This window comes from Nannospalax galili, unplaced genomic scaffold, assembly GCF_000622305.1.
Source record: "Nannospalax galili isolate Female #2095 unplaced genomic scaffold, S.galili_v1.0 scaffold996, whole genome shotgun sequence".
NCBI classification, from domain to species: Eukaryota; Metazoa; Chordata; class Mammalia; order Rodentia; family Spalacidae; genus Nannospalax; species Nannospalax galili.
Window position 1 is genome coordinate 2037650 of NW_008339436.1, and position 13053 is coordinate 2050702.

The following is a 13053-nucleotide window of genomic DNA, read 5'->3' on the forward strand; positions in this document are numbered from 1 at the left end:
GCTGTCTGTCATACAGACTCATTCCCTTAGGGGTGCTGTGGGGAAGAAGGACTTGGGGCCTGACTGTCGTGGTCTCTCCAGCAAGGGCTGAGGCTTACTCCTCTGGCTTTACAGGTGATGGAAATTCTATTTTAGCCAGCAACAGCTGCTAGATCTACCAGGACATGCCTGGGGCTTTGTCATTATCAGAGTATCAGGAAACTTCCCTGTGTCTACACAGAAACTCCTGTGTACCCCCATATTGGCCAGTGTCCTTCATAATGAGTCTGGGGTCTGAGCTGACTGTGCATGGGAACAATGCCAGCAAGATGCATATCACTAGTCCAGTCACGTGTGAGCATAGGCCCGAGGGTTGCAACCTGCCCCCATTTACGTTGTCCCTGGGACTTGATGCTCTACCTGCCCCTCCTTGTATCACTCCTCCTGCCTCACAGGCACCTAGCTCTCTGGAGTGCTCAGGACCCAGGGGGACTCCTACCTTTTGACAGCTCCCTTGGGAAAATTGTTCTGTCACCATGGTCACCTGGAAACCCCCTCCCAGGCTCTGCTCACCCAGACCCACCACCTCCCAAGGACTGTTCAGGATCAGGTGACTCCTCATATCTCCATTAAGTCTTTTCTTTTCCTCTAGTCAGAGAAACTGGGTAACTTAGCACATGGGGGCCTCCTCAGATCCCTGAGAGTGAGTCTTTGCTGACCCTCCCTCCCTCTGGTTCTATCCTTGGGCAACCCACTTACCCTGAACACCCCACCTAAAATTTGAGACGTCAGCATCACTCCATAGAACACCCAAGACCTCTCCACACTCTACTAAAGTCAGGCAGCCTCCACAGCAGCTTCTTCTGTACAATTGTCTTCCTCCTGGGCCTCCCTGCCCAGTCATATGTATCCTGCCCACCAGTGCTGCTCCCACAGACTCCTCACTGGCTTTCCCACAACCCCTGCACAGGGGCTTCTCACTACAGGCAGGCTAGGCTCTTTACAGCATGGTCCCAACTTCCCTTTTGCCTCCCAGTTCTAGGCATCTTCTATTTTGGTCTCCAGAGCAGCCTGGACATTTACAAACCTATGGAGGTTTAAACAGGCCACTTTCCTGCCTCTTTCTCTTATATTTGCCCTGAAAACTTCGACTCACCCTTTAAAGTCCTCCCTCATCGTCCAGGCAGAGTTCATTCCCTTGTTTCTCTCCAGGTTTGGGTCTACTTGCCTATCTCTGGTTTGGAAGCTACATACCTAACACGTGTTTTGATCTGGGCTCTGTTTCTTCCATGAAAGTGTGGAGGACAAGACCAGTGGCACATTCACGTCCAAGTTCCCAGTGCCTTATTACAGATCTAGCACACACCAGAGCTCCACACGCTTGATGAGTGAAGTGTGTTCATGCTCACTTATTGCAGGGATGACAATGGCAGTTTAGATCTCACTACCAGCTGCGATTAGCACCATGCATTGCTGCCCCTGCCCCTAGATACCCAAGGGGGATCTCAGCTCCTTTGCCTGGGTCCGTTATGACCTGAACCAGCCCCCTCCCTGGGAAAAAGGCCCCCTTGTCAAGTTGCAGTGTAAACTCAAGCAAATTGAACTAGCTTGGATTCAAATGACCTATTCAAAGCAGTTGTTTATTACTCCCTCAAAACAGGGAATGATTTCCCAGCCTTGACTCTGCTCAGTCAGGTGAAACCTACAGCAAAAATAACTCCAGGTTTGCATTTTATGGAAATGATAGATATTTGAGCACGTTATTTCCTGAGAGTGGTAACTCCTCCTTAGTTTGACTACATTTCCATGAGGGGTGGGGGTGGGCGGAGCCTGGAAGGGAGCATTGTCTCAAGGGCCTCTGGAAACTTCAGGGTGCTTTGGCAGCTGGAGGGGGGAAGGGCAGTAGGGGAAGGTTTAGGCCCTTGAAGGAAACTTTGGGTTCTCCTCACCGTTGAAGTTTTTCTGCTGATGAAGCTAAGTGGCCTTGGATTTCCGGGGAACATTTCCACCTCAGCCTCCTGGGTGTAGGGAGTTCGCTGACCGAGTCAGCTCGGACTAGTTTCTTGTTGGTCTTCATCCTGCAGATGCAAAGGGACAACCTCCTGAGGCCCTGAAAGTAGAGGGCTATGGGGTAGCATTGCTTTCCCTAGGTGCAATGCCCCCCTCCACTTCCCAAGCACTGAGCAGATGAATAAGCTGAGACCTAGAGAGGTCACCCACATCAGAACCAGGATCCTGTCCACTTCCCCCAGACTCCAAAGTGCATCATTTGTTTTCATTTGTCATGAAGTTATAACTATGTTCCAGCAGTACTTATATAAGACTTAGAGAACTGCAGCAAGCTGGGGTATTCTATTTCCAAAGGCTGGTTGGGTCTCAGTCATTCCAAAGACTTTTATGGAAGAGACAGAGAATCTACATGCAAGGAGAGGATCCTAGAAGAAAGAGCAAAACCGTGAAAGTTGGAAAGAGTGAAGCACGCTTAAGGACAGAAAAGCTAGGCTTGTTTGGCCAACCTGAAGGTTGGGGAGGACCCAGCCTGGGAAGAAGGAGACCTCTCTCTGTGTTGAGCCACCAGGGCCTGACTCAGGACCAACAGCAAAGACTGATCTGAGTTCCCTTGCCATCAAGACTTTGACCCCTGCCTCTCCTTGACTACCCTGTCATGCCCACTCTGTACCTTCCATCTGTGGTCCATAAAGCTCATTTTTCTGTCTTTGAGCCTCTTTCCAAATTCATCTTTGGCTCAGTCATTTTTCAAGCTGACACCCCTCCTTAGTGGCACCCCAGTTTCTGCTGGCCTGGGATGGCAGCCCTCTGAGGTCTTCCTCCGCGCTGCCCCAGACTCACATGTGCTTCAGCAGGTGCTCTGTGCACTGCACCAGGACGATGCCATCAAATGGAGAGTGCTCGCACACCACGCCACAGGTGCCATCTCGGCCCACCACAAACTGCAACGGGGAAGAGGCAGGTGAGCTGACCTTAGAGTCAGCGTTTCAAACTAGACCCTGGGTGTGGGTCGGGGCCCCTGACCTCATGGAGCATCTCTCCCTTTAGACTTGTTGATTCATGAAAAGAATGTTGCTGGGACCTGGGAATGTGAAAGTTTCAAAGCTGTTCTAACCTCCTTCCTACAAGGCTCCAGGCAGTGAAGGGGCAGCCCAAGTTCCCCAATGAAGCAGTGCAGGGGGTCCTAGTGAGCTCACACTGTCTGGGTGCATTGCCTGTGGGCCTGGGAGGGCTCTCAGTTCTGTTTGCCCTCCACTGCACCCACAGCAGACACCATCCTGTAGTGCTTTCTGTGACCATTTGCCTGATGGACTGGGCTCTGCTTTTCTTGTCCACTGTTGATTTTATTCCAAGGATCTAGACCAACGTCCATCCCAGAGTAGATGCTGGGTAATTACATTGAGCAAGTGAATGAAAAATAACAACCCAATTTGGGTGGCAAGCAGATTCCTAGGGAGAAATAATAACAGGTTCCTTGATGAGGAAAGTGTATGGAGGATGTTCAACAGAACAGTTGTCAGATCCCAGCCTGATGTTGTGTCTGGTGACTAGGAAAACTTCACCCAGATCCTGAGAATCCCTGGACTGGAGGTTGCTCTCGTTTAAACCAGCCCAACAAAGCAGCTCATAGGATTGAAATATAGAAAGAAAGTCTTTGAAGGATTCACAGACACCATAAAGATTCCTGATGAATTTTTATACGGCTTTAAAAAGACTATATTGAGTTGACTTGGGAAAGGAATATGCTCAGGGCACAAAAGGACTGAGAAAAAATGAGAAGGGCCAGGCTGGGCTCTTAGAGTGTAGCCCACTAGAGTGGGGCTTCTGTGGAGCGCCTCACACTCTGTCTGCCCGTGGTAAACAAACAAATAAGCAAACAAACGAACGAACTCTTGAAGCATTTACTGAAATCACTTCCAGGAGACCACAGCACACACATTTTGAGCTACCTCTTCCCGTATCTTCCTGGAATCCTGCTTTATCTGTGCCAAATGCTGAAATCTTAATGCTATTCAACAAACCAACCAACAAACAAAACACACCTCCCACAGAACTTCTCTAGAATTCCCACATTCTTTACCAGCTCTTCTCTTTCCTTCCCCCAGCAATCTTTTCCTTTCCATCTCCTCAAATCTAGGCCCATGGAACCTTCTCTGTATCTCTGGCTCACCTGTCCTACTTACAAAATGGGGATGGGGTGGGGGACCTGTGCCCACTCTCAATTAGCACCTCTCTGTCCCTGTCACTCAATGAAGGGAGGAAAACAGGTCTTTAAAAAACTGCTCCTAGCGCTTACTCTGTTCTATGTACGGTACATCCATTATATCATTTCATTCCCGCAGCTCCTCAGTGAAAGATTACAAGCCATTAGCACTGCTGTGGAGGCTACACAGCCAGCACGGCAGCAGGAGAACTCATCAGAAAGAATAGAATCAATATGCAAACCCATAAAAAGAATAACCTGCTGAACGCAGGGACAGAGACAGGAGAAAATGAGATGCTGCTGGGAAATGCTCATGGAGGTGGCTGTCCCAACCCAGCTAGAGAGATGGTCTGCCTCCTCCTTTTTATGGTCATTGTGAGAGCTGGGGTGGCATGGTAAATAAACAAGACCAGACTAGGGAATGCATGTTGGGGTAAGAAAAGATAGAAGTTGGGAATGAGTGGCCCTTCTCAACTTCACCCCATCCGCATGGATATTTTTTTCTAAATCAACATAAGATATTATTATGAAGAGGCTGATGTATGAATTTTTTGATTCCATCTTAGGATTCATCTTAGGTTATGCTGGGCTGCCCTAGCTCTCAGGGTGTGTTGAAATAGGCCAGGTGGGAGACATTCAGAAAAGTTGGCATCTTAGGTCAAATGTGAGTCCTACTGATTGTTGAGGACTTCCTGGGTGGGCAGGCAGTACCTTCCTGCCCTGGAGTGTGTAATGGAGAGGGGTGATGAGCCCAGGTGTCACCCTGATCTTTCTGCATACCTGCAGGACAGTTAGGGAGTTTCAATTGGGTCCCACCACTTGTCTGTTGAGAAAACTCTGTCTAGTCCAGAAGTGACACCAACAGCACAGAACAGCAAGAGCACATGATGGTGATTAGCTCCAGAAAAGGCTATGCAGTTGCAGGGTCACGAAGGGGCCACTTACCTGCAGGGACTTGTCATACCAGCGATTTGCCCCGTTCTTGCTGCAGCCTCCACCATGAAGGAGCTGGAGTGCCCTGTGGCTGTCACTGAGTTCTCCAGCACCTGGGGCATCCAGGCACACCAGGCAGATGCAGCGCTCGATCATATCCAGTGAGTCCCGGTTGGTGGAGTCTGCAGGACAGGCAAGCATAGCCTTAGGTCTGCGGTGCCTGCAGAGTCCCGTGAGGTGCCTGCCTTGACAGGATGCCCTGTCAGCTGCCCTGTTCTGAGCCTCTATGTTATCCCAGTGGACTCCGTGAGACTGCTGCCCTCCAGATGTGTGCAGGGCTGTGCCCATTGGTCATGCCTGACCAGGTGAAGTGGGATGCTTGAATCCTCAGCCCAGCCCAAGTCAAAGGACAGGTTCTCACTCTCCTGTCTAACTGAGCCCTCACTTTGGCACAGATATACCATATCTGTGAATATTGGCCAACAACCACAATTTTTCAAGTACTTAAATTGGTTGCTGAAAATGTAGAATTAGGCGATTTCACATGAAAAATCTGAAAGAAGGGTGTTGCTTGCCCTCCATTTCCCCTAGAGAGTTCAGAGCCTGAGTTGCAGTGGGGAGGGCAAGGCTACAGCTGACACATAGCTGGATGAGCTGGCTGGGACTGGTTCAGGCACATGGAGCTCACTTATCAGGATAAGGAGACTAAAGGCCGTTAGATGTGCTGGACATGCCATACCTGGGAGCTCAAACCTGGCCTATTAGAACTTCTTTCTCACATAAAGCTTTTAATAGTCCCCAACCTTCTGGATACACTCCTAAAAAGGGGGCCAGCATACAATCCCCTGGGATACCCCTCCCAGTGGTACTGGAGGGGTACAGACAGGACAGGTCTTCAGGAGAGACAGTTAGGTCTAGGACCCTCAACTCCACAGGGACATATAGTGTGCAGTTCCTTCTGGAGAGTGGAGCTGGGCCAGACAGGTACTTCTTCCCACCAAGTCCAGGAATTTCACAAACCCACTTAGCAGGATCCAATCATGGGCACCTTCAGCCATCATGACTATATTTCCCCTTCCTCTGAACAGGTGTCTTTTTTTGAGGGGATGGTGATCTTTCTCCATCATTCCATTCTGGTTATAGATATAGATAACCCATCCTTTGTTTTAAAGTTCATCGAAATTTCAAAAGACCATCATAAGGCAAAACTTAATGGTTTTGGTATAAAATTCCAAGTAGTTACTTCAAGACCCAGAGGAGAAGGCTGATCATGGCCTGAAGACTTTAAGTTTGGGGTTGGATGCAGTGACAGGATGGTGTCAAGCGCCCCCAGCCCCAAGCAGAGGTGAGAGTGCTCCATGCATGGAAGATGGGGTGCATGTATTAGGCAGCACTATGCACCAGGTGGCAGAGGTTGCTGACTGCATGCCACAGCTTCCCTGATCTCTTTACTCATAGGACTCTGCATGTAGCTTGGCAGTTAAAGCTCCAATTACAGCTAGAGGCAAACAGGGGTCTAAATTCTTCCAATAAGATCTAGAAGCAGGAAAGCCAAGAGCCTGTTGCTTGACAACATCCAAGAAACCTTAAAGAGAAGTAACATGTGGTCTCTGCCCCTCTTCCCACCTTCCTCCACGCTGCAGCTTGGAACCCAGGTGTGACTAGATCTTGCCCTTCCATCTTCCATTTTTGGGGAATGTGGAGAATCTAGTGGATTAATACCCAATCCCTTCCCATGGGTCTACTCAGTACCCCTGAGGTGGCCACCTGGGCTGGTCCCTGCTCTGCTCAAGGGATCTCTCCAGTTTCAGGGAAGCTATTCACAAATGTCCTTGTATGGAAAGGGGTCTCCAGTCCCCACCCATCTCTTTTCTCCTATTATTTTTGCAAATTCTGGAAGAAGTGGGTATATCTCCCAGGCACTCCACTCTGGGAAGGCAGCCGGCCCTTGGGCCTTCCATCCATTCATTCTCCTTTCTGCTTAGGAGGAACTCTAGTGAGGCTTGTGCTTCTGGGACTTCTGGCCCCGGTGGGGTCAAGAAGACTGTGTCTTCTGCATGATCTTGGCTTTCCTGCCTCAGTCTGATCAGCAGTCAGGGTTTTGTCATCCCCAAGGATCTAAAAGTAAATGGGAGCCCATGAGGGAGAATCCAAACTTTCAAACCAGCACCTTGGGCTCTGTGGCTCACCTGCCTTGTTCCACTGGATCCAACAGAGACCTCACAGCCCACTTCTTGCCACTGTCTGAGTGCCAGTACACAATCTCCTCACCATCCTGAACGCTATTCCTGGGCTACAGTCTACTTGTATTCCACCAACCAGAGCTCTGCTGGTAAAGCCTTCCCAGAACCAGCCCTTTGGCAGTGCTCCTGTCCTCAGGGACTCCTGATACCCAGAACTACAGCTTGCTCTATGATGACACGGAAGCTCCACCCTTCTGAGCCCAGGGCTGTGCCACCCTTCCCTGTGCCTCCTGCTTCCTGTTCACAGTGTATAACCCTGCTGTCATTCCCAGCCCTCAAGCTTCTGGCAGTCACTACTGTCCAGTACATGTAGCAACCCCACCCCGTATGGTCACCTCCCCATGTTTGTGGACTCATTGAGGATAAGGCCTCTACTTAAGGTGGGCAAAGAAAAGAATCCATAACAGGTAAAACACTTCAGGGCACCTTCTTGAGTCTGGCCCAAGTGGGGGCTGGGATCTGTGTACCCAGATCAGCGATAGGCTGGAGTAGTTCGTCAGGCTCACAGGAATGACCCATAGCCCCAGTGAAGACAGGAATCTACTAGCATAAGCCTCATGGAGGGTGGGGAGTAAGGGTGGGCTGGGGACAGGGTAAGGATTCCTCTCCACTGTGTTCTCTCCACCTTGCCCCTCTTCTCTCTGGCGTACATCCTTGAAGATGGTCATGGTGCTCAGCCTTGCACCATGTGCTGTGCTGGGGGTCCCTTTGGGTTCCCAGGCTAGCCAGTGTCTTCAGAGCATGGAAAGGGTGTGCTTGGCTAAATCTGGGTCAGATTCAGTTGGTCAGGGAGGAAGAGAGAGGCATATAGGAAGGGTTAATAGCCAGAACAGGTAGGAAGGCTGGAAGCAGACCCCAGGTTTATAGGTGGAGCTGGTGGATGAACCAATTGATCTCTAGCTGAAGGGTAAAGGCCACAGGCTTTAGATGAGCCTGGCAGACCACAATGATGTGAAGTTATTAGCCAGCCTTGATGGAGCACCTACCATGTGCTAGGTATCCATCTAAGCACGCATTCTGTGGAATAGAAGACTGGCAACATTATCATGCCTCCTTTGTAAGTGAGGGGCAGAGACACTAAATACCTTGACTGTAGGCCACTTCCAAGGCCTCACTTAAACATGAGGTAGTAGCTGGAAGAGATCTGGGTTTGGTCCCAGGCATGTAACACCAAAGCCCAGGTTAACAGTAAACATCAAGATGCTCAGGCTCAGGAATGAGGGTTTCCCACAACAGCAGAGTCACTGAAGGATCCGGGGCCAAGGTTGATTTGTTCACAGTAGAGTCTAGGATGCCTGGCAGCACGGGAGGAGCAGAAGCCTGTAGGCTAGTGAAGGGCCATGGGCAGACTGAACTCTGTATGTATATCATTGTCCTGTTGGCCATGCCTTGTTCAGCACTGAAAACCTGCCTTGGTATCCCCCTCCACCATAGTTTCTTAGAAACAAGCTCAGATCAGAATGTGATGGGAAGGCTGCTACATTCTAGAAAGCCCACAGCAGGCCTATCCAGTGAGGAAACTCCAGCAAGCCCAGCACAACCTCTGGGTAGGAGAGGGAAGGCTTGGCACATTCCTCCCAGCTGGGATCGAAGCAGAGAGGGTCTGTTCCCCTCAGCATCAGTAGCAAGGGTCTCTGAGGAGGGGCTGAGGTCTCGCTATTAAATGCTGGCTACACAAGGCCTGGCAGCTCAGCACCACCCACCAGGAGCAAGGTCCTGGCTCATTAAGCAGGACGAAATGGGCGCAGGACAGCAGAGCTGGGAAGCCAGGTGGCCTTGCAAATGAACTCCCTGCATGCAAGTGCTGATCGGTCAAATGCTGACAAGTTTATCGTGTAAGACAGAAAACGAACTACATCCAAACTCATCTACCATGACTGCGGCCCAAATGTAATGGAAATGTGGAGTGGTGGGCTGGAGGCTCATGGCAGGAGCCGTTTGTCTTGTGGCCTCCTCATGAAGCACATTGGGGCTCATTTAATGTAGTGAATCAATCTTCCTCAAGGAGCCCCTGCTTAACAGCGAGAACTGGGAGTTGAGTAATAAGAGGAGCTTGTTCTGACACCCATACCTGGGGCTCAGAGATTCAGTGGTATGGAACTTCTAGGGGCCTGGAGGTAGAAGTTTACAGACTGATTCAGGTGAGCAAAGGTACAGTGTACACCTAGTGCCTCTGCCTTTGGAGGGCTGAGTATCTCAGGCATTGCTCTCTAACATGCACATCTGGGCACAAGCGCAGCCTTCTCTTGGATACCTGACTTCTCCGATTTGTTACCAGAGAATGGGCATGAATCAGATTTCTGCTGTGGCACCCCCAGCCGCCATCCATGGAGATGAGATCCTGAACTCCTAATCCTTGCCATGCCTATCTAAGCATCATTCCTTCCTAGGTCAAAGGATTATAATCTTTTGGGAGATAAATTTGCCATCAAACACTTGATATTCTTCCCTAATCTATGGCCTAAGGGAGGTGATCTTTTTTTCTCCCAATTCCAAGAAGCTGAGCTGTCAACAAAATTATGTCTTGCTCAATGAAACCTAGCTCTGAATTACTGAATTAGAACTGCTTTGACTTCAATTTCAGTTGGGATGGTCTTAGCTTCCAGGAAGATGGACTAGACTTTTCCCCACTAAAATCCCTGGATAAGTATTACATTTAAAACAAACATTAAGAAGACCCTAGAAGATGAAAACAGGAAAACAAACAAAACAAGGGCCTTAGAGCCTAAAAAGCAGCTCAGTGCCAGGCCCTTTGGATGTATTGGGCTGAATTTTGTGCCATGCAAATCATACATTAAAGATCTAACATCTGTTATGACTGCATTTTGAAAAAGAACCATTAAAGTGGTAGCTGAGGTTAAATGAGGTCATAAAGAAGGGTTTTGGTTCAGTATGACTGGTGCATGTAAGGAGAGGAACCAATGATGTACACGCTGAGAGGAGGCCTTGTGAAGACACAGCAAGAAGGCATCAGTCTGAGAACCAAGCAGAGAGGCCTCAGGAGAAGCCTTTCTTGCCAATACCTTGATCTTGGACTTCTAGCTTCTGTAAGTTAGAAAGATATTTCTGTTGTTTAAGTCAGTCTGTGGTATTTTTGTTATGGCACCATAAGTAAACTAATACACAGAGGGGTCCCTCTCCTTTTTCATCTAACATATCCAATATCTGGAGCAGAATAAACCAGAAACACGAAAACACAAATAGGGACAGAGATACAAACATGACAGACAGACAGACAGACAGACAGATACACACGTCCCTATACAGATCTGTCCTATCCACAGCATGACAGAAAGCTCTTAGTAACAATCATTCTACTTCAGCCAAATATCACCAAGAAAACTGATTATTTCTCCAACCCTATCTACATTCATAACCTACCCCCTTCTGCCAGCCCAGGCCAAGTGGAGAACCTAGTCTGCCATCCCTGGTCTGTATTGAGGCACCTCAACCTCTGTGGGTCTCAGAGAAGCCTTGGTCTCTTATGGAAGTTAGAACTTCCAGCTCTATCGAATGCTAATCAGTCCACCCCATCTTTTCCCACACGGCACCCATAGAAAGCATATAGGGACCTTGTGCCTCCAGTAATTAAAGACTACTTTCCCCCAGAGTAGCAATAGAATGAGGAACCTTGATTTCTACCTTCAGCTGAGTGTAATGAGGTAAAACCTCCACCTTTACCTGTTATGAATAGTGGCAGAATGAACCAGCTGAAATAATAGGTTTAAGTAAGACCCATAGCCTCATAACATAAAACACCCAAGTTTTAATAGAAAACCACTAATCACAAGAACTAGTGAACTTTAACAAAGTGAAAGAAGCATTCAAACTGTGTGATAATTTTTTAAAATTCAGTACTCATGAAATATACCAGCAAGCAATTTTGAACATATTTGAGACCAGTGGGAAAGAAAGCAGAAAGTGTCAGTAGACAAATAGCAACTCTCAGAAAAAGATATGAAGAGCCAAGTAGAAAATTTAGAACTATAAGGCCAATATAAAAAGCTCAGCAGGTGGACACAAGAGCAGAATTTAGTGGCCAGAAAAGAGAATCAATGAACTTGAAGATGGAATGACAGAAACTGGACACCCTGATCAACAGAGGAAAAATAGATTGGAAAAGGGTGAGCAGAGCCTAAGGAATCTGTGACATAAAAGATATAATATCCACCCGGGTGTGGTGGCGCACGCCTTTAATCCCAGCACTCTGGAGGCAGAGGCAGGTGGATCTCTGTGAGTTCAAGGCCAGCCTGGTCTACATAGTGAGTTCCAGGCTAGTTGGGGCTACAGAGAGACTCTGTCTCAAAAAGACCAACCAACCAACAAACAAATAAAAATAAAAAAGAATGAAATAATGGTCTACATAGTGAGTTCCAGGCTAGTTGGGGCTACAGAGAGACTCTGTCTCAAAAAGACCAACCAACCAACAAACAAATAAAAATAAAAAAGAATGAAATAATACAAAATGTATTTGTTCTCTGACTATAATAAAAGCAAAATAGAAATAAATTACAGAAAATAACAGAAAATTCCAAACATCTGAAAATTAAACAATATACTTGAAAATATCCACAAATTGAAAAAAGGAGTCTTGAGGGAATTATCAAAAAAATATCAGAATGAATGAAAATAAAAATACACCTTATAAAAATTAAGAAAGTTAAAACAATTAAGGGGAAATTAAAAGTACCAAATGCTGAGAGAGAGAGAGAGAGAGAGAGAGAGAGAGAGAGAGAGAGAGAAGGAGGAAGAGAGAGAAGGGGGAGAAGGGGGAGGAGGGAGGGAGGGAAAGAAGGAGGAGAGAAGAAAAGAGAGAGAGAGGTTGAGAAGAATGAATCGCCAGTACCAGCAATGGATAAACAATATCACTCAAAGCTCCGCCAATACAAAAAATATAGTTAAAAGTACTATAAATAGCTACGCTCTTAAATCTGACAAGTTAGATCAAATGGACCAATTCTTGAAATCCACAATGCACTAAATGTGAAATATTTAGTCTTATGACCATTATGGAAATTGGCTTTGCATGTTTAAACCGCCTTCAAAATAAATCTCTAGACTCAAATTCTACCAAGCATTGAAGGAAGAATTAGCACCACATCTATATAAGAGGATAGAGCATTTACCACTTTATTACCCCACTGCCCAAACAAGAGAAATATAATACAAAAAAAACCCCAAAACAACTACAGATCAATGCTCTGCATATATCCCAAAATAGTATATGTTTAGGATAGAAGTAAGCAATGCAGAAAAATGATTATATACCATGACCAAAGGCAGCCTACTTCAGGGATGGAAGACTGGTTCAGTATTTGAAAACTAATCAATATAATCTATCATATTAGCAAATTTAAATAAGAAAAATCACATTATATTAATTGATACAGAAAAGTATTTGCTCAAATTCAACATCTATTCATGATAAAAATTTCTTTAAGATTAAAAACTAAGAATAGGGTTTGTGGGATAATTCAGTAGGGAAGGATGCTTGCTGCCAAGCCAGACAATCTGAGTTTGATCCTCAGACTTCCATGAGTTATCCTCTGATTGCTACACATGTGCCATGACTCCTGAGTGCCCATATCATAGACTCTAAACCAATCCATCAATTGATTAATTAAAAACCTTAAACATAGAAGGGAACGTCCTCAACTTTATAAATAAGATCTAAAAAAAAAAAAA

At 47.0% G+C, this 13053-nt stretch overlaps 1 protein-coding gene across 1 annotated transcript in view; it reads right to left on the minus strand.

The window, feature by feature from the left end:
* Chat (choline O-acetyltransferase) overlaps nucleotides 1–13053 on the minus strand; it is a 48255-nt gene that overhangs the window by 11446 nt on the left and 23756 nt on the right. The window contains exons 7-9 of the mRNA XM_008834113.1: nucleotides 5138–5307; nucleotides 2830–2930; nucleotides 1929–2057 (exon numbers count right to left, since the gene is read on the minus strand). Coding sequence (XP_008832335.1) covers nucleotides 1929–2057; nucleotides 2830–2930; nucleotides 5138–5307 — 400 coding nt within the window. The remainder of the gene's footprint in view (nucleotides 1–1928; nucleotides 2058–2829; nucleotides 2931–5137; nucleotides 5308–13053) is intronic.